This window comes from Ursus maritimus, unplaced genomic scaffold (assembly GCF_017311325.1).
Source record: "Ursus maritimus isolate PB19 unplaced genomic scaffold, ASM1731132v1 scaffold_8, whole genome shotgun sequence".
Lineage (NCBI taxonomy): Eukaryota > Metazoa > Chordata > Mammalia > Carnivora > Ursidae > Ursus > Ursus maritimus.
The window spans coordinates 10,465,867-10,484,489 of record NW_024426996.1 but is presented as its reverse complement, the minus strand read 5'-3'; the positions used below and the strand labels follow the sequence as shown (position 1 = coordinate 10,484,489).

Here is an 18,623-nt window from a genome sequence, read left to right as displayed (position 1 = left end):
CTTGCTTTTTTGTATAGAGCGGTTTGGCTAGGCCTTGGTTATATGCTTACACCTATTTCAAGGATATTGGATCAGCAGTACTCAAAACAAATGGATTGAAAGTTTAGGAGAAATCACTCCCCTTGGGAAAATTCAAATGTTGTTAACATAGTAAAATGGATTAGATGCTAGGAAGGCAAAAACAGCAGATATCACCTACAAGAAGATATTACAAAGGGGAAAAAAACCTTGCATTTTCACTTGGAGAAAATAGGACCAATAAAAGGCTTGAGTCACATTGATATAAGATTGGTGAGCTTGGCCAAAATACAAAGAGCTAGTCCTGATTTAGACATTGTATTTAATTCACTGTTGCTCTTATTTTGGTTTACTGCCAATAAAATAAAAAAATAAATAAGGGATGTATATCACTTACAGAATGAAGTGAGTGGAATCAGCTTCCCCGTGGCTGACTTGGTTCCTCAGAGAGGTATGCCTGAAATTCAGTGGTCAGCACCCTGGACTGGAGGAGCCCCGGGCTGTTAGCTCATTGCATTTGTAGGAAATACTTAAGAAGGACACAAATTAGCTCTCCACAATATGCCCGCTAATATATGAAGACTGTCTTTCTGTGCCACAATTAGATACTCTGCATTCCTTTTCTTACTAAAGTCCTTGGACAACCACATCTTAGCAGTGAGATGAGTCATGGCAAGAATGAAAATCTAAGGTCAGGGAAGCCTAATGTGTCCTTAAAACTTATTGAATGGCTGAACTAATAAATGACTAAATCTTCACAGAAAATTAGCACATCTGAAAAAGGAAAATATTTTCAAGAAAAGTACCCCATTTATACTACAGAAATCCAAATTATCCTATGGATTTTATCAGCAATAACATCATTGATTATTAAAACAACAAAATACTATAACATGTGGTGCATTTTTTAAATATAATTTTAGAACTATAAGAATGTATACTCAAATTAACACATTTAGGTAAACATTTAATTTTATTAGGCCTACAGGATTACCTTATACAACTTACCCTAATGGCTTAAAAAATATTTCACTCATACTCAAACCTGTTTATGTACTCAACATATTTGAGCCCAATTGATCATGTTTCACTTCAAGAAATTCTTATAAATAAACTTTAATCCCATAGGACAGATCCATTAATTATTCTTTCAGGGGAGGTATAATTAATGGGTCTGTTCTATAGAATTATGGCATTCAGTAAATATTAATAATGCAAACTCACTCTTGTACCAAGCACCTTAGTTGTACCCAAACAAATAGATCATTTTATTGGCTAAAGCTTTCCTTCAACATTCCTGTAGGGAACATGAAAGCATGCAAAACAATTTAGCATCAGCTTTTCAGTGAGCTCTTCATAGAAGATTAAAGATTCTTTGGTGGAGCTGTGACGCATCCCAATAAAATAGTCTGTCAAAATTCATTTTTATAAAAGTTATAAAAGCCCTAATGAAAGCTTAGAAGTTATGAGTACAATGACAGTCATGTATTATAATCCTGAAAAGCCTGGTTATATTGTGAATGAAGAATATCTTTAAATAAACTTTTTATTTTTAAAGTTTCATATGTATAGAAAATTTGCAGAGGTGGAACAGAGAACTCCCATACACCCGTCATTCAGTTTCCCCGATTGTTATCATCTTACCTCAGCAGAGTACATTTGTCACAACTAAGAACTAATATAGGTACATTACTATTAACTAAACTTAGCAACGTATTCAGATGTTACCGGTTTTCCTTAATATCCTTTTTTGCTACTGCAGGATTTTATCCAGGATACCACATTACATTTAGTCATCGTGTCTCTCTAATGACATGATCTGTAATAGTCCTCAGACTTGCCTTGTCCTTGGTGACCTTGACTTTGGTTAGATTTTCTGCAGAATGCCCCTCAATTTGGGTTTGTCTGATATTTTTCTCATAACTAGACTGAGGTGGGAGAAAGACCACAGAGGTGAAGTACCTCTCTTATCATATGATGTCGTGCTGTCTACATGGTGTTTACCTTGATCACTTTGATGAGGTAATATTGCTGGGTTTCTCCACTGTAAAGTTACCATTCCTCATTTCATATTCTACTCTTTGGAATTAACTGACTAAACACAGCCTGGAGGTTGGTTGTGGGGTGGGGTGTGAATGCTACATCTTGAAGAGAGGGAGTATCTGCATAGCTTAATTGGAATTCTTCTGTAAGAGAGATTTGACTTTTCTCTCCAATTATTTATTTATTCAGTTCCTTATTTATATATGAATTCATGATTTTTAAAATTTTGTTTTAACCTTCAAATTATAACTCCAGTACGATGCTATTTATTTTGTTGCTCAAATTGTTCCAGCTCTGGCTGGAGCTCTTTCACATTGGCTCCTTTATCTCTTTGGCATACCCCATCCTTTTATCTTTTGAGCATATTCTTACTTTTTGGAACAACAAGATGGTCTAGAATCACCTAGTACATTCTTCGCCCCATTCCTGGAATCAGCAATTTCTCCAAGGAGCCATGGTTCCTATATTAGAAGAAAGGCATATCTGGCATTGGGCATTAATAAAGAATATTTTATTTGATAAAATTAGCACGTTTCCTCCCAAAATCAGAGGGAAAATATAATATGGCTTATATAATAAAAATATTATCAATACTTGTAAAAAATTATCTCATTTTCATGGATAAAAAGTAACTCCTGGGGCACCTGGCTGGTTTAGTTGGTAGAGCTGTGACTCTTGATCATGAGTTTGAGCCCCACGTTGAGTGTACAGATTACTTAAAAATAATAGTAAAATGCATTTTTTAAAAAGTAACTCCTTAATTTATGAATTAATAAAGTATATTTCAAAACTGAATTTTAATTTTAATTTTTATATTATTATATAAATGGTGACTTGACAATTTTATACCTACCTACAGTATCAAGTATAGATAATTTGTGAATCAGTTGAGAATTCATTTCTTCATGTCAAAAGAAAGAACAGAGTACTATGTTTGTCAAGGCTATTACAATGAGTGCGTGGTTTTTTTTAATAATAAAAATAGTAGAAGCTTAGAGAAGATGCGTCATTCAAAGTATCAACATTCTTTTCTGGTTTAGTAAGTATTAATGACATCTATTACCCTTTAATTTCTCTATTTCTTTAGTGATGGTATATTGAGTGTCAAAGCTCTCAGTTGTACACTTTGGTCATTAAGAGTTGAGCAGTGTTAGTTGAGAGTGATTAGATTTTTTAGCCAAACTTTTAAAGCACTGTTTATAATAACAGATAATATACCATTCCCCTAAACTGTGGTCAGAAATATAACCTGGGAGAACATGATTATTATTACATCAAAATGTTTCTTTCGTTATCTATTTGGGAAAGAACATCTACTGTAATTTGCAAATTCTGTTCACTTTCTGGATTTTTTTAATATAAATGCTATTTTAATATACTTATATTTTATATACTTATTTTTAGACAGTTATTTCTTCATCAATAATAACTTCTAGTAATTCTGCAATCAGTGTTGATAGTCAAAGTAGATATGAGGTTAGTAGTCAGAGTTGGTACTAGATACTTGAGTCTGAAGATTGCATTGAGGTCATTTATTTGCTATTTCCAACCTCTTGATAAGTTATCCTTGATAATTCATATACATTTTTAGGAGTCATCTCATATGAGCTAAGAAAGTTCTAGTCAGCCTCCTGCCACTGTTTTCCTCTTCTGTGGCAGCTCTTAATATGCCACAGTGGCATGATATTTGCAGAACTTCTATGTACTTAAATCATTTTTTATTCCATTGAGAAATTTGAACAAGAGGGGAGTACTCTGAGAATTTTATTTAAAATAGCGATTTCTATTTCCACTTGTGCTCTCTTTTTTTCCTCAAAGATGAGTCAACAGAAAGAGAAGATAGACACATTGCTTTTTTTGCCATTTCTATTTTACTTCCCACCTAAAACTTTATTTCTCTCACCTTCTTCCATTCATCTGCCCAGGAAGTTCCATAATCACCACTGATGAGGCTCTCTTTTACTAATTTAAAATTTTCAGTATTTTAGCAAAGGCTTCCTCTCTTCCTTTGACAAACCCACAAGCAGATAATATCTCCATATTTTTGTTTATTGTAATTAAAGTATGTTAAGTCACTGGTAACTGTCAGATTCCCATCAAATGAGTGGGACTGGCTAACGTGTCTGAGGTAACTTGTTAAAATACAAATTAATCTTTGTGAAAATCTTGTGCTGGATTGTGTACAATACAAATATTAGTGTTATTTAATGTGTGTTATGTACCAAAAAATTGCAAAAGCATTTTCAAAGAATAGAATCCTAACTATGCTGTTTTTTTAGCCATGATGTATGAACTGAAAGGTTGGTAGCAGAAAACATAAGTAAAAAATCTTTGTGAATTTGAGGTAGGACAAGATTTCTTAGGTAAATCACCAAAAGTATAAACCATAAAAAAAAAAAAAAAGGTGGAAAGCTTTGGTTCTTTTGAAGACAGTATTAAGGAAATAAAGATATAAGCCACAAACTGGGTGAAAATATTTATAATAAATATATATGACAAAGGATTTTTATACAAATAACCTAATCAGAAGGAAAAATAGGCAAAATATTTTAACAGATTCTTCACAAAACAATAATGGTCAAGAGGCACATGAAAAGATGCTCAACATCATTAGTTATCTACAGAAATGAAAGTTAAAACCACAGTGAGCTACCATTACAGATCCCTGAAATGGCTAAAATTAAAGAAAAGAAAAAATGATAATGCCCATATTAGTGAGATACAATACAAATTGAAGTGCAATGTATTACAACCCTTTTGTCATTTTGTCAGTTCGTAATGAAGTTGGCATAATAATCGATATAAATTTACCACAGGACCCAGGTAATTTCACTGTTAGGTATTTAACCAAGACAAATGAAAACAGGGGTGCCTAGGTGGCTCAGTCAGTTGAGCATCCAGCTCTTGATTTCGGCTCAGGTCATGGTCTCAGGGTCCTGGGATCAAGCCGTGCTTGGGGCTCCATGCTCAGTGGGGAGTCTGCTTAAGGATTCTCTCTCTCCCTCTCCCTCTCTCTTTGCCCCTCACCCTGCTCATGCGCTCGCTCTGTCTCTCTCAGATAAATAAATAAATCAAAGAAAGAAAGAAAAGGAAGAAAGAAAGAAAGAAAGAAAGAAAGAAAGAAAGAAAGAAAGAAGAAAGAAAGAAAGAAAGAAAGAAAGAAAGAAAGAAAGAAAGATGAAAATACATGTCCACAAAAAGATATATGCACAAACATTTAGCATGGCTTTCTTTGTAATAGTCCCAGACTGGAAGCAATGCAAACTCTATCAACAGGTGATTAGGTAAACAAATTGTGGTTTGCCATTAAATATTGCACTACATTTAAAAGGATGGATCCTGAAATATACAACAGCATGACATGATGAATTTCAAAATAATTCTGCTGAATGAGCGAAGCTGGGTATTAAAGAGTTCATATTATACATTTCCATTTATGTGAAATTCTAGGGAAGGCAAAACTAACCTATAGTTTGATACTGCATATCATTGTTGCCTAAGACCAGGAAGGGGTAGCATTTGAATGCAAAGGAACATGAGGTAACATTTTGAAGATGAAAATGTTCTATATCTTGATTTTGGTGGTAGTTACACATGTGTATACATTTGTTAAAGTCATCTAACCACATACTTTTAAAAGTTGCATTTCAGTATAGTATGTTATACTTCAATAGCGTTGATTTAAAGAAGAAAATGGGTTGGAGGTGAGGGATGAGGTAGTTTGTAAATTTAGGGGAATTGTATAATGGGAACAGCAACAACAAAGTGAATAATTTCTGCAAACTTAGATGAATAGAAAGAATTCTGGAGAACAATATGAGAAGAGGGTAAATTTCACTAGAATATCTCTGATAGGCTCAAAAGTAAATACTTGTCTAGATTTTATTGTTAAACTTAAAGGTTACACTTAACATTAAGCTCAATTTGAAGAAAAATAAAAGAAAACTTAGAATGTATGCAATAGAAATGGGGAGAAAGTCTACCAATTTGGGTGAAAAAAACATTTTTAAGTATAGGAAAGATACTAAGTTCATATTATTTATCACCCTAGTGTGGGAAAGAAGCAGGGATCAATTGGGCTTAGAACCAGGAAATCAGATTTTTAGGACACTTGTTGAAATTAGGATAGGCTTCTTAAAACCATCCCGTGCAGTCTCCACTGGGTCAGAAAGTCAAAATATGTTACATAAGAATTAAGGAGGTTCCTTTTGTTGAGCTGATTTGCTTATTTTACAAAATAATTCTATATTCCAAAGACAGCCACTTTCATATTATTAAGAACTGCCCATTTCCAAAGTATCTGAAATACATCAAAAGCAGATAAAGCCATAATTCTAACAAAATACTTTTTGAAGAAAATTATGAAAGAACATACACTGTTAGCTTTTAAAAGCTTCAAATGTAGCTTATGAAGTACTTTGTTAATTTGTATTTAGATGTGCAATTGCATTGAAATTGCCACCATTAAATGAAAGAGTAAGCTAATTAAAGTATGAAGTATGGATAAGATTTATATATGAAGGGTTTACGATAGTATCAGATATCTAGAAGTGTAAGCAAATTGGAATAGCACCTAAATTACAGATCACTGAAATGTAAATGGAAAAACAATAAGCTAAAAATGAAGATACAGTTTTTCTATTTTTGCTTTGTATTTTTTAACTTGATAATTAAGTGCAGTATATGAGATGTCATATAAGATTGATTTGTTTTTTTAAAACATTTTTCTCAAGATTCTCTAAGAGCAATAAAATTAAGTGTCATGCTATAAGATGGATTTGAAAGTGAAAACTGGAACACAGTTTTCTCTAAGAATGACATTCAAAGAATCAAGGTTAGATGATGCAAATTTTAGAGTCTGGTTTCTAACAGTGCTTAGAATGACACATTTATTTCTGGGAAGTTGTGGGAGACCTCGACCCTAAAAGAAGTTAACCATGAAGCTTGATTTTGGTTCATGTTCTTACAGAAGTTCAAAAATTTTCATCAATAAGAATATGATACAGGCTTTTAAATTTTCACAATTGAATGTCATCTCTGTCTTCTGAATATATGATTTTTAAGGGCATGATCCTTTAATATACTATGCAGGATACCAATTCTTCAGGAAAATACCAGATAATTCAACTACATATGAACTGTGTTCTATTATTTGCTTAATTTCTCATGAGAAATCTAATGAGAAAAACAGCTCAGGAGTCTTGTTTTTCTAGTCTAGAAAAAAAAAGTTTCACTAATTTTTTTTAAATTTTAGAATCCTGTGGTAAATTCATTCCTAAGAAAACCTTTGTTTCTCTATTATATCATATAATCAGATAGTGAAAGTCAGCAGTTCAGAATATTTCCTGATTTTGATCAAATAATGGACAAGAAGTTCTGAATAAATTTAGAAATTAAGTCAGTAGCTAATTCACCTCAATTATCTAGTTTATGTATTTTTCTGCTTCCTTCAGTAGATTATTGTTCAGTTTTTACCTAATTTCCTCCTTTAGACAATTTAAGTCAATGCGCAGTCTTGGGTCAATTTCTGAACTAGGGTACAGTACATGTTATATAAAAATTATCCTGAGTATAAACTATGTTTATAGTTCTTATGCATTGCTGCTGAAATAGAGTCAGAAATAATCCCGCTTTAAGGATTTTTAAAGTGTATCCAATTTATGGTACACCTAAATCAAATGAATTGGAAATAACCTCATGAATGGAAAGGGACTCTAAGAATTGTAACAGTTGTAGCATCTATTCTCTGAATGTGTTCTTTTTTGGCACTTAAATCAGCCAAACTTGTCTACTTATTCCCTTATCGCAATCAAAATTAATCCATTCTTTTGCTTTAATCTTCACTGCAAAATTTTCTGTGTATGAGTGCGTGCACAGTTGGTAAACAAGCTGAAATATGTTGCTGTTCATTCTTTTCAGTGTTTTATTTGCTTATCTACTTAAAAGGGAGAATGATTCTGACAGAGTGAGTTAAGGATATAGTAACATAACTTCTGTTGCTACCTATTACCAGTATTTTTTTCTTGCTTTTAGAAAAAATAATGGTAAGCTTCTAACCCATACTTCTTTTTCTTAGGCTAATCTCTTATTTAAGGAGTTTTAATTGATTACATTTTTACAAGGCTAGAAGAACAGCATTAGCAACATTCCAATAATTCTCTTTTTGTGTATCCTTTGTTCTTAACATTTCTTTTTGTTTTGTTTAGCAGAATGTAAGAAAGATTATAAACTGTCAGGGGCTATGTATATGGGAATTTAAAAATTTAATATTCATTTTGCAATTAGATATTGATGACAGATGTAGTTTTCATAATGAATAAAAACTGGATAGAATTATTTAAATCTTCACTAATTAAAAGTGAGTAATACTTTTAAATATATGTTTGAAAATCAGCCTGAAAGACATCGAAATAACAAGATCGTGAATCATCACAGATACCGTATAACTTTCAAAAAAAAAGGGGGGGCGCCAACATCTAAAGTAAGCAAATAAAATTTTAAATACTGTCTTGGCACAAAGATGTTGATGGTATTTAATAAAATGCACTTAAAATGTACATTAAGAAGTGATAATTAGGCTAATTTTTCAGTTAACTATTTCTAAATAAGGAATGATTCAGTATATAATATAATGTGAATTTTTCTATACCTATATTTCATTCATTTATTTGTTTTTATATTAAGAAGAAGGATTTGATTCTAAATTAGGATTAATAAAGATAACTACCAAAATGTATCTCTTTAATTCAGTTGTGTTTTCCTTGCAGAGTGCAGATATGAGCCCAGCAAGTAGCACCACTTCACTTCCTGTTAGTCCTCTGACTGAAGAGCCATTGCCTTTCAAGGTAAAAAATAAACAAAAAATAATTATTTATGATACTTTTAGGATACTCAAGTACTTTAGTAAAATATTGCATGGTATAGATGGTAAGGTAAACTGCTTTAATACATAAGGATCTAATTTCAGATGGTAAAATCTTTGTTGTTGTTTTGTTGTCATTCTGGTTGGTAAGTAAAAATGCAGTTTGGAATAGAAGTTAATACTATAGACTACATCATTTGCCTTGCATGTAAGAAACAGTGCTATCTTTGTAATAGCTTGATGTCATGTGAATTAGAGGTTTTGAATCTTGTTTATCATAATTTAAGTAATAAATTTAGGATGAATTATTTAGCCCTCATTGAGTGGTTACATTTTCATTTGCTGGTTAAATTTTCGTTGATGACTCTAGCTCATTTAGAAAATATTTATTTACTATGTATTATTTATTATGTAAATATTATGTTTACAAAATGATGATCAAATCAAAAACTGAAATACAGAATCATTCCTCCAAAGACATTATATTTTTAAAATGCTTAAGGAAAAATGTAAATAAGTAATTAAGGAGTATGGTTCTCCAGCTGGGGAGACTATATGTATTACAAGTAAGAAGTCATTTTCTTGTTTTGCTGTTTAAGATTAGCTGTGTCTATTTAAACAGAGCTCGTAGATCAGCTATTTTGTATTTGTACCCGGGATGTTTGGATTTCATTGAAATTATTATAAAGGCAATCCTTAAGATCATGGGGAAGAAAAACTTGGAAAATTGGAATGATACACTTAACTTATGTGCAATAGTCTCCGTTTAATTTGGTTTAAAGACAGGTAGATATGCATTTTGGAATTCATTATGATTTTCATGATTTTGGGATTTTATCATAAAATTGTTTATTACTGTGGGTTTTTTTTTTTTTTCTTTTTCATATGAAGAGAGTAACCTACTCAAGTTCATACTGCTTAAACCTAGTACAGTGCCTGGTATTGATTTCTAAATAATATTTGCTGTGTAGTTAAAATGAGAATAATAGAAAGTTATGAATTTCATTGTGTGTCTTTAGTTTTGTAATTATAGATGCTTTGTTCCTTAATGATAGACAAGGGGCACCTGGGTGGCTCAGTCAGTTAAGCAACTGACTCTTGATTTCAGCTCCGGTCATGATCTCAGGGTCCTGAGATTGAGCCTGCATCTAGCTCCATACTCAGCAGGCAGTCTGCTGCAGATTCTTTTTCCCACTCCTTCCCACCCCTCCCCCATCTCTCTCTCTCTCTCTCTCTAAAATAAATAAATAAATCTTTTTAAAAAATGATAGACAGGGGCGCCTGGGTGGCACAGCGGTTAAGCGTCTGCCTTCGGCTCAGGGCGTGATCCCGGCGTTATGGGATCGAGCCCCACATCAGGCTCCTCTGCTGTGAGCCTGCTTCTTCCTCTCCCACTCCCCCTGCTTGTGTTCCCTCTCTCGCTGGCTGTCTCTATCTCTGTCGAATAAATAAATAAAATCTTTAAAAAAAATGATAGACAATAATAATTGTTAAAAGGTTATTTTATATCAGAGAATTGTTAAATACTGGATAGTATCCTGATTACATTTTTGAGAAGTCTATTATTCTACAACAAAGAAGAAAATACCCACACTTCAAAGTTTAGTGTTACTCAATGTTTCCTTCTTATGGTATATGGGACAAAATTTACGGAAGAATCATATCCTTAACAAGATTTTAATTGAATTCTCAAAGCATTACTAGAAACCATTTTCTCTTTGTAATATATTGATAATGGCCCATACTCCTTGAAAATTAATGTATTTTTTAATGGAAGTAAAAGAAGAGGTCAGATATATTCCAAAATATGCTGACACAATGCTAATATAAATATAATTATTTTAGTTTCCGTGACTGCTTCTAAGAGATCAATATTGTTCCCATGTATGTAATGTATGTAAGTGGTTTTATAAGCAATTAAAACTTCTAAGCACTTATAATATATAATATTAGCATTGGTAGCCAGTGTAGTTATAGTGCCTCTTAATTTACTTCTTTTGTGAAAGGAATATTATTTATGTTTATTTTTGTATTTTCTATCATATATAAAAACATCCCACTAGTGTTTAATAGTGTCAAAAACTAAAGTTTGAAATTATGAAGTAAAGCTCCTGCATTTGTAAATGAGGAGCTTTTTTTGTAAACAAGGAGTAAAGCTCCTTTTTCACCACTGTTCTCATCATTATCTATTGTAGGCATGCCAGGCTATGAAAGCGTTTGAGTGTATCCCTTCATAGAAAAAGATGTATGATGCACAGTTCTCTACATATACTACCATAAACTTACAGACTTCCCAGTCACACTCTTGGTGCTAAGAAATTTCTAGGATTCCAAGTTCATATAATTGGGCAATTGTTATGGACATATATTTGGAAACAAAAGGCAAATGTATAACCTCTATTTTTTAATAAAGCATTCAGGGTGACTTACACAAGTGGTCTGTTCTCTACCAGAATATCATTACAAAACTAATTTTGTGTGGGTGGGAATAATATTTTATCAAATAACCATAATAGAATCATAAAATTTCAAGATCAGTTATTTCTGAGTTTGAGAAAAAGAGAGTATACCGCTTAACTGTTAATTCAATGTTTATGCTTCTTTTTATAGAATAACACTGAACCAAGTTGACATTGTTAACTTTGATATGTCCATTCCACCCTACTATTCTATCTTTGTCTTCTCTACTGTTCTCCTTGATTTCTATCAACCTAATCACTTCCAATCTAACCTGCCTCCTTTCTCCCTATGTTAAGCTCAGTCAGAGATATTCCAGGCCTAATGCCTTGGGGTCACCAAATATTACTGTTCTTTAATAAGATGATCCTTTTAATTTATTTGTATACACACAGTTATTAGCAGCCTCAGTCCATCCCTGGAACTAACAGTCTTGAAGCTGAAGCTAGCTTATTGTTCTTGACCCCTCCATAATAGTACACTTTATTATGGACCATGTTCTTTTCGTCAACCATATTTATCCCTTATTTTAAAATTTATTTGTACTTCCTTGAAGCATGATCTCTAGGTTTTAGTCTGTTTTTCTCCAAAAATCATCTTTTCTTTGATTAGATATATTAATAAAATGTATTATCCAACCTTTCCCATTTATCCTTATCTTGTGATAAATTCAATGGATGGAAATGAATTCAACTCTATTTTTCTTTACACTCTGCTTCAAGAGTACACAAAGGCACTAAAGAATATGCTCCATTCACCAATTTTCAAAATCTAATTTTAAACAAATGTAGTTTTCTCATTGCCCTTCCTGGCCCATTGACTGCTGCTTTTCTGTGATACTTGGGTTTGTGGAATATCTAATGAGATTGGGCATCTAGTGCCTAGAAACCACAATGGAGCCACCCTATTGGAGACCCAGCCACCTTCCACAGGTGCTGACCCAGAGTGGTTCTGGGATATTTCTGGAGTCTCCTCTCCTTGTGAAATCCAAAGTTTTTAGACTCCCTTTTCTCATCCCCAGAAATCACCATTTAGTCTAGACTAAAGAAGTTCCTTTTTTTTTTTTTTCCAATTTCCCTTGGAGATTATTCCTCTCTCTTTTAATCAACCAGAGCCTGGAAAAAAAAAAATCTTCTCAACATACTTTTTAGAAACAGAATAGAGGAAGGGAATTGTCTGAACTGTCTGAAGATTTTTCTTACCTGATACAAACCTCACTTTACGAAGCACAGACACCTTATTAAAGCAAAGGACAAGGAAGTGGAAATAAATAAATTAATGTCTCAAAAAATTTCATCTTGTCATGCACTCCTGGGATATTAGGGAAAGAAATGATGCTAATTCTGCTTGACCATAGAGCCTAAACTCAGTACTTAGTAACAAGCGTAGTTTGCTCTCACTTATGTAAAATAAAAAAATGTGTAGAAAAAAATGATAATCCCAGAAAATACACACCTATCAACCACTAACTATTTGGTGAATCATACTTTAAGTTTGTCTGTTGTTTCTATAATGATCACTAATTTCTACTTTAAGAGCAATATTTATTTTTAAGAAAGCAGAGGAGTTGAGAATATTAGAAGCAATCTTAGCCTAGTTAGGAGACTTCTGGGACAAATCTCAATTCTGACACTTTCTATCTGTATGACCTTGACCTGTTGTTACTTGGTGTCTTAATTTTCCCATCTGTAAAATGGGAACAGCAGCAAATTCTTCTTCATTGGATTATTATAACATTAAATAAATTAACAAACAGAAAGTGCTTCAAGTAGCGCATAGTATCAGTATATGTATTAACTATTATGTTTTGTAGAACAGGTATGTCTAAGTTTAAGGCAAGAGGTTCTGTATGTTATAAATGACATGAAGCAGAATTATTTCCACTTAATCCCTTGCACTTTATTTCCAAATGTGAGAGTAGTAATGCACTTTAAACATAAATCCTTTACTTTGCTGAAGAATAGTATTTAATATTCATTTCTAGAAGGCATGCTATTTATTTCCTGCCCTTGAGTATTCAGATAAGCTCATATATCAGATTCCTTGTATGAAAAATAATTAATGGAAATGTTCATTAATTATGAGGGAGAAGGAGTAAATACAATGAATCTGTCTTAAGGGAAAACTGGTGAATATAATAAAACATTACTTGGAAAAAAGAAATACATAATTAATAGATCTGCATGCATAAGGACATATGGCATCTTTTCATCAGGAATGCACTGTAGTATATTTTCTTTAATTTCCCAGACCTTCCTCCACAAATTAACCTGATAACCTCCTAAATGCAAGCCCCACTGGAGGAGCATTGTGCAATCACATTACATACTGGAAAAAAAAACGCATTGTAAACAAAGCACTGTTGCTATTTTACTCTTTATATGTTATAATGTCAGTATGCTAAGTAGTGTCAGTTTATTTTGTCTGACAATATAATAGAAAGAGCACATGTGGAGACTCCAGGAGAGAGGAGTCAGATAATGGCACAACCTCCACAACTGTCATCTATCTTGCACAGAGTTGGGGTTTTGTGTGTGTGTTTATGGTTGTTGTTTCTCACTCAGTGAATTTAATGGTCTCTCTTATTACTGGAAATCACTTTTTTTGTGTCCCAAAAATAACCCCCAATGGTATATTCTGCATTTCTGATCATTTTTTTTTACTGTGTCATCTACTCATTCATCCATTTGTTCTTTCATTCATTCGTTCATTCATTTTTTAGTGAATCAGTTTATTGAGTTGGGCTTGATAATGTTCTAGGCAGTGGTGTTTCAATGTAAGCAACCCAGACTGAGTTCCTGTTTTCATGGTATTTGGGTTCTAGTGAGAAGAGATAGACAATAAGCAAATAAAGATATAACACATCAGATGATAGGGGTGTGATGTAGAATGAAGCAAGGTTTGGAAGGCAGAAAGTGACTCTAAATTATGATATTGTTTCAAACAGATGGCCAAAGAAAGCCATTCTCATTAAGGGGTATTTTAGCAGAGACCATAGTGATGAAAGGGGGTAAGCCACTCATCTATGGGAAGAAGCTTGAGAAAAAGTGCAAAAGCACTTTCTCAAGAACACTTGAGAAAAAGTGCAAGTGAGGTGGAACAGTTGGCCTTTTCAGGATCAACAGAGTGACCTGTGCCTGGAGCAGAGTGAATGAGGGGGCAAGTAATAAGAGATCAGGTCAGAGAGAAACCACATTATGAAGGGCCTTGTAGGTCAAAGAAAGACGCGAGATCTTGTTTTACATGAGATGTGAGACCATTACAGTGTTTGTGAAAAAGAATGGCATAGATAGACTTTATTTTAAAACTGTTACTCTGACTTGGAGACATGATAGAAGGACATCAAGGCCCCCATAGGTGAGAGATGACGGCAGCTTAACCTGGAGTGGTAAAGATTGAGAAGGGTGAGCATTGGTGGGATTTGGGACATATTTTAAATGTGAATCTGCAGGACTTTTTAATGGATTATATATGGTATATCAAAAAAGATCAGTGTTGAAGATTATTCCTGATTCTAATGTTCTCTCTATTCCCCTATTTTTATTTCTTTTGCTGTCACACTGTGATTGTATATTTAAGGAATATGTTTATGATATAATAATAATTTTAAATACAAAATGGCACCACATGTTTTCCTATTGGTAATAGATTTTAAGAAGGACCTATTATCAATAATGTGTATATTAAAAATAAAATGATTGTTTCTGTGTAATAAACCATTTCAAAACTTGGCAGTCTAAAACAATAATTTCTTTTTTTAGATTTATTCACTTTTTAGAGAGAGAAAGAGAACGAGCACAGCAGGGAGGGACAGAGAGAGAGGGAGAGAATATCTTAAGCAGACTCTGCACTGAGCGTGGCTCACAACCCTGAGATCACCCACGACCTGAGCCAAAACCAAGAGTCAGACGCTCAACCAACTGTGCCACCCAGGTGCCCCAAACAATAATTTCTTATTGTTCTTTATGATTCTCTAGGTTGACTAAACTTATCTAGACAGTTCTTATTTGGGGCTTTACAAGGGAGTGGAGAATGTAGTTATCTGAAGGCTCAAGTGGAGTAGATACTCAGGATGACTTCTTACAGAATAGCTTGAGTTTTCTAACAGCATTTTCTCACAGTATTTTAAAGTAGTTAGACTTGTTACATGACATCTGGCTTCACCCATAGTCAATGTTCCAAGAAGTAGAAGCTGCCAGGCCAATTATGGAAAAGACGCAGATACATACAGCTTCACCTCCACATCTTTCTATCGGTTAAGCATTCACATAGTGTGTTAGTGGTCCCTGAAACTGCCTCAGCCTTCAGATATTTGCTAGAAGGACTCAGAGAATTCAGTATGTAGTCATAAAGAACAAACATACTCTTCCAGCAATGTATGTGATACTTCTACCCAATAAAGCCCATTAGCAATTCAGCACCCAAAGATTCACATAGGAACCCTGTACCTAGAACAGACAGAAATTCCAAACTCCTAGAAAAAAGTCTGGTGTTCAGCATTAACAATATTGTTTATACAAATTTCTTAGGCACAGTGAGCTACTCTTACTACAATTCTTTTTTATTGTTGAAGTATAATTAACATGTGATGTTATATTAGTTTCAGGTGTACAACAGCCACTCTTACTATTTATGGGAAGTTTGATATGAGTGTAGGGCACTAGTTACCAGTCAGGTTCTCAGAGGCCAACCAATGGCCAACCTCGGAAGCAAATCTTTCTAAGGATAGCATATTAGTTGGCTAGGGCTGCAATAAAAAGTACCACAGTTTGGTGGCTAAAAAAAAATTAAAAATGAAAGTATTTTCTCACAGTTTTGAGGGCTAGAATTTTATTTCTTTGTAAGCTTTTATTTTAATTCCTGTTAGTAAACATGGTGTTAGGTTATAGTGATCCATATGTCTCAGGTGCCCATCATAACAAAGGAACTCCTTAATCTCCATCACCGATTTAACCCATCCTTCCACCCACCTCCCCACTGGTAACCATTGGTTTGTTCTCTATAGTTAAGAGTGTGTTTCTTGGTTTGTCTCTCTCTCTCTCTCTCTCTCTCTTTTTTCCCCTTTGCTCATTTGTTTTGTTTCTTAAATTCTACATATCAGTGAAATCATATGGTATTTATCTTTCTCTGACTGGCTTATTTCACTTAGCATTATACTCTCTAGCTCCATCTATGTCATTGCAAATGGCAAGATTTCATTCTTTTATCATGGCTGAGTAATGTTCCATTATATATATGTACCACCTCTTCTTTATCCATTCATCAGTTGGTGGACACTTGGGCTATTTCCAAATGTTGGCTCTTGTAAGTAATGCTGCTATAAACATAGAGATGCATGTATCCCTTTGAATTAGTGTTTTTGTATTTTGGATAAATATCCAGTAGTGCAATCACTGGTCACAAGATAGTCTCTTTTTAACTTCTTGAGGAAACTCCATACTGTTTTCCAGAGTGGCTGAACCACCAGCTAGCACTCCCACAGCACACGAGGGTTCCTTTTTCTCCACATCCTCACCAACACCTCTTGTTTCTTGTATTATTGATTTTAGCCATTCTGACAGGTGTGAGGTAGTGTTTCATCGTAGTTTTGATTTGGATTTACCTGATGGTAAGTGATGGTGAACATCTTTTCATGTGTCTCTTGGCCATCCATGTCTTCTTTGGAGAAATGTCTGTTCATGTCTTCTGCCCATTTTTATTTGGATTATTTAATTTTTCGATGTTGTTGAAAGCTAGAATTTTAAGTTCAAGGTACTGGTAGGGTTGGTTTCCAGTGAGACTCTCTCCTTGGTTTGCAGATGGTCTTCTCATTATGTTTTCACATGGCCTTTTCTCTGTGGATGCACTTCCTTGTTATCTCTTCCTCTTCTTATGGGGATACCAGTAGTATTGAATCAGGTCTCACCCAAATGGCCTCATTTTAACTTAATCACATCCTTGAAGACCTTATTTCTAAATATGTGTACATTCTGAGATACCAGGAATTGGAACATTAACATGAATTTTGAGGGGCACCTGGGTGGCTCAGTTGGTTAAGCATCTGTCTTTGGCTCAGGTCATGATCCCAGGGTCCTGGAATTGAGCCCCATGTCAGTCAGTCTGTCTCCCTTCTCAGTGGGGAGACTGGTTCTCCCTCTCCCTGCCGCTGTTCCTGCTTGTGCGCTCTCTGTCAAATAAATAAATATGTGAAAAAAAAAAAAAACATATAAATTTTGGGAAGACACAGTCATCCCATAATAGACTAAAGACTGCTATGTCAACTCTTCTGTACATAAGGCCAACCTTGACTCAAGTGAAGGGAAAATAAACTATCTCTTGAGGGGGAATGGCAAAAATTTGCAGCAATCTTTAATCAACTACACTGAATAAAAATGATGTGTGATACTCTTTTATTAATCAGTTTTAGGCTCTATCAGATTCTCAGTCAGGTGTAAGGAATTTGGGTTTGAGAAAGTGTAGAAGGAAATAGGAGATTTCCTTAAATGTTTATATGTATTCATCGGTGTACTTATTTGAATATATTTTCCAATGCCATTTTAATTTCCACTAAATTTGGGAAATTCACTTAAGTGTCACCATATTTGAATAAACTTATAGTTTTTTTTTTTAAAGATTCCATTCATTTATTCGACAGAGATAGAGACAGCCAGCTACAGAGGGAACACAAGCAGGGGGAGCGGGAGAGGAAGAAGCAGGCTCATAGCGGAGGAGCCTGAGTGGGGCTCGATCCCACAACGCTGGGATCACGCCCTGAGCCAAAGGCAGACGCTTTAACCTCTGCGCCACCCAGGCGCCCCTAAACTTATAGTTCTTAAAATCTTATGGTTGAGAATGTCAAAGAATTATGCCTTTAAAAAATAGCTTACTAGGGGCGCCTGGGTGGCACAGCGGTTAAGCGTCTGCCTTCGGCTCAGGGCGTGATCCTGGCGTTATGGGATCGAGCCCCACATCAGGCTCCTCTGCTATGAGCCGGCTTCTTCCTCTCCCACTCCCCCTGCTTGTGTTCCCTCTCTCGCTGGCTGTCTCTATCTCTGTCGAATAAATAAATAAAATCTTTAAAAAAAATAAAATAAAAAAAATAAAAAATAGCTTACTAAATTCCTGATTATAAATACTGGAAGTAAAATTTAAATTAAAAGAACAACTACCAAACAATGCTTTCTATGTTATGTTATACAGATATACTATACAAGTATTATTTTATGTTAACTTTTTTCCTTTAGGTCTGTCAAGTTAAATTTTA

At 34.1% G+C, this 18,623-nt stretch overlaps 1 protein-coding gene across 2 annotated transcripts in view; it reads left to right on the top strand.

Moving 5' to 3' along the window:
* Nucleotides 1-18,623, top strand: part of CCSER1 (coiled-coil serine rich protein 1) — a 733,960-nt gene that overhangs the window by 538,642 nt on the left and 176,695 nt on the right. For both annotated transcript variants that reach the window (XM_040625038.1, XM_040625036.1), the window contains exon 7: nt 8,829-8,906. In XM_040625038.1, coding sequence (XP_040480972.1) covers nt 8,829-8,906 — 78 coding nt within the window. The remainder of the gene's footprint in view (nt 1-8,828; nt 8,907-18,623) is intronic.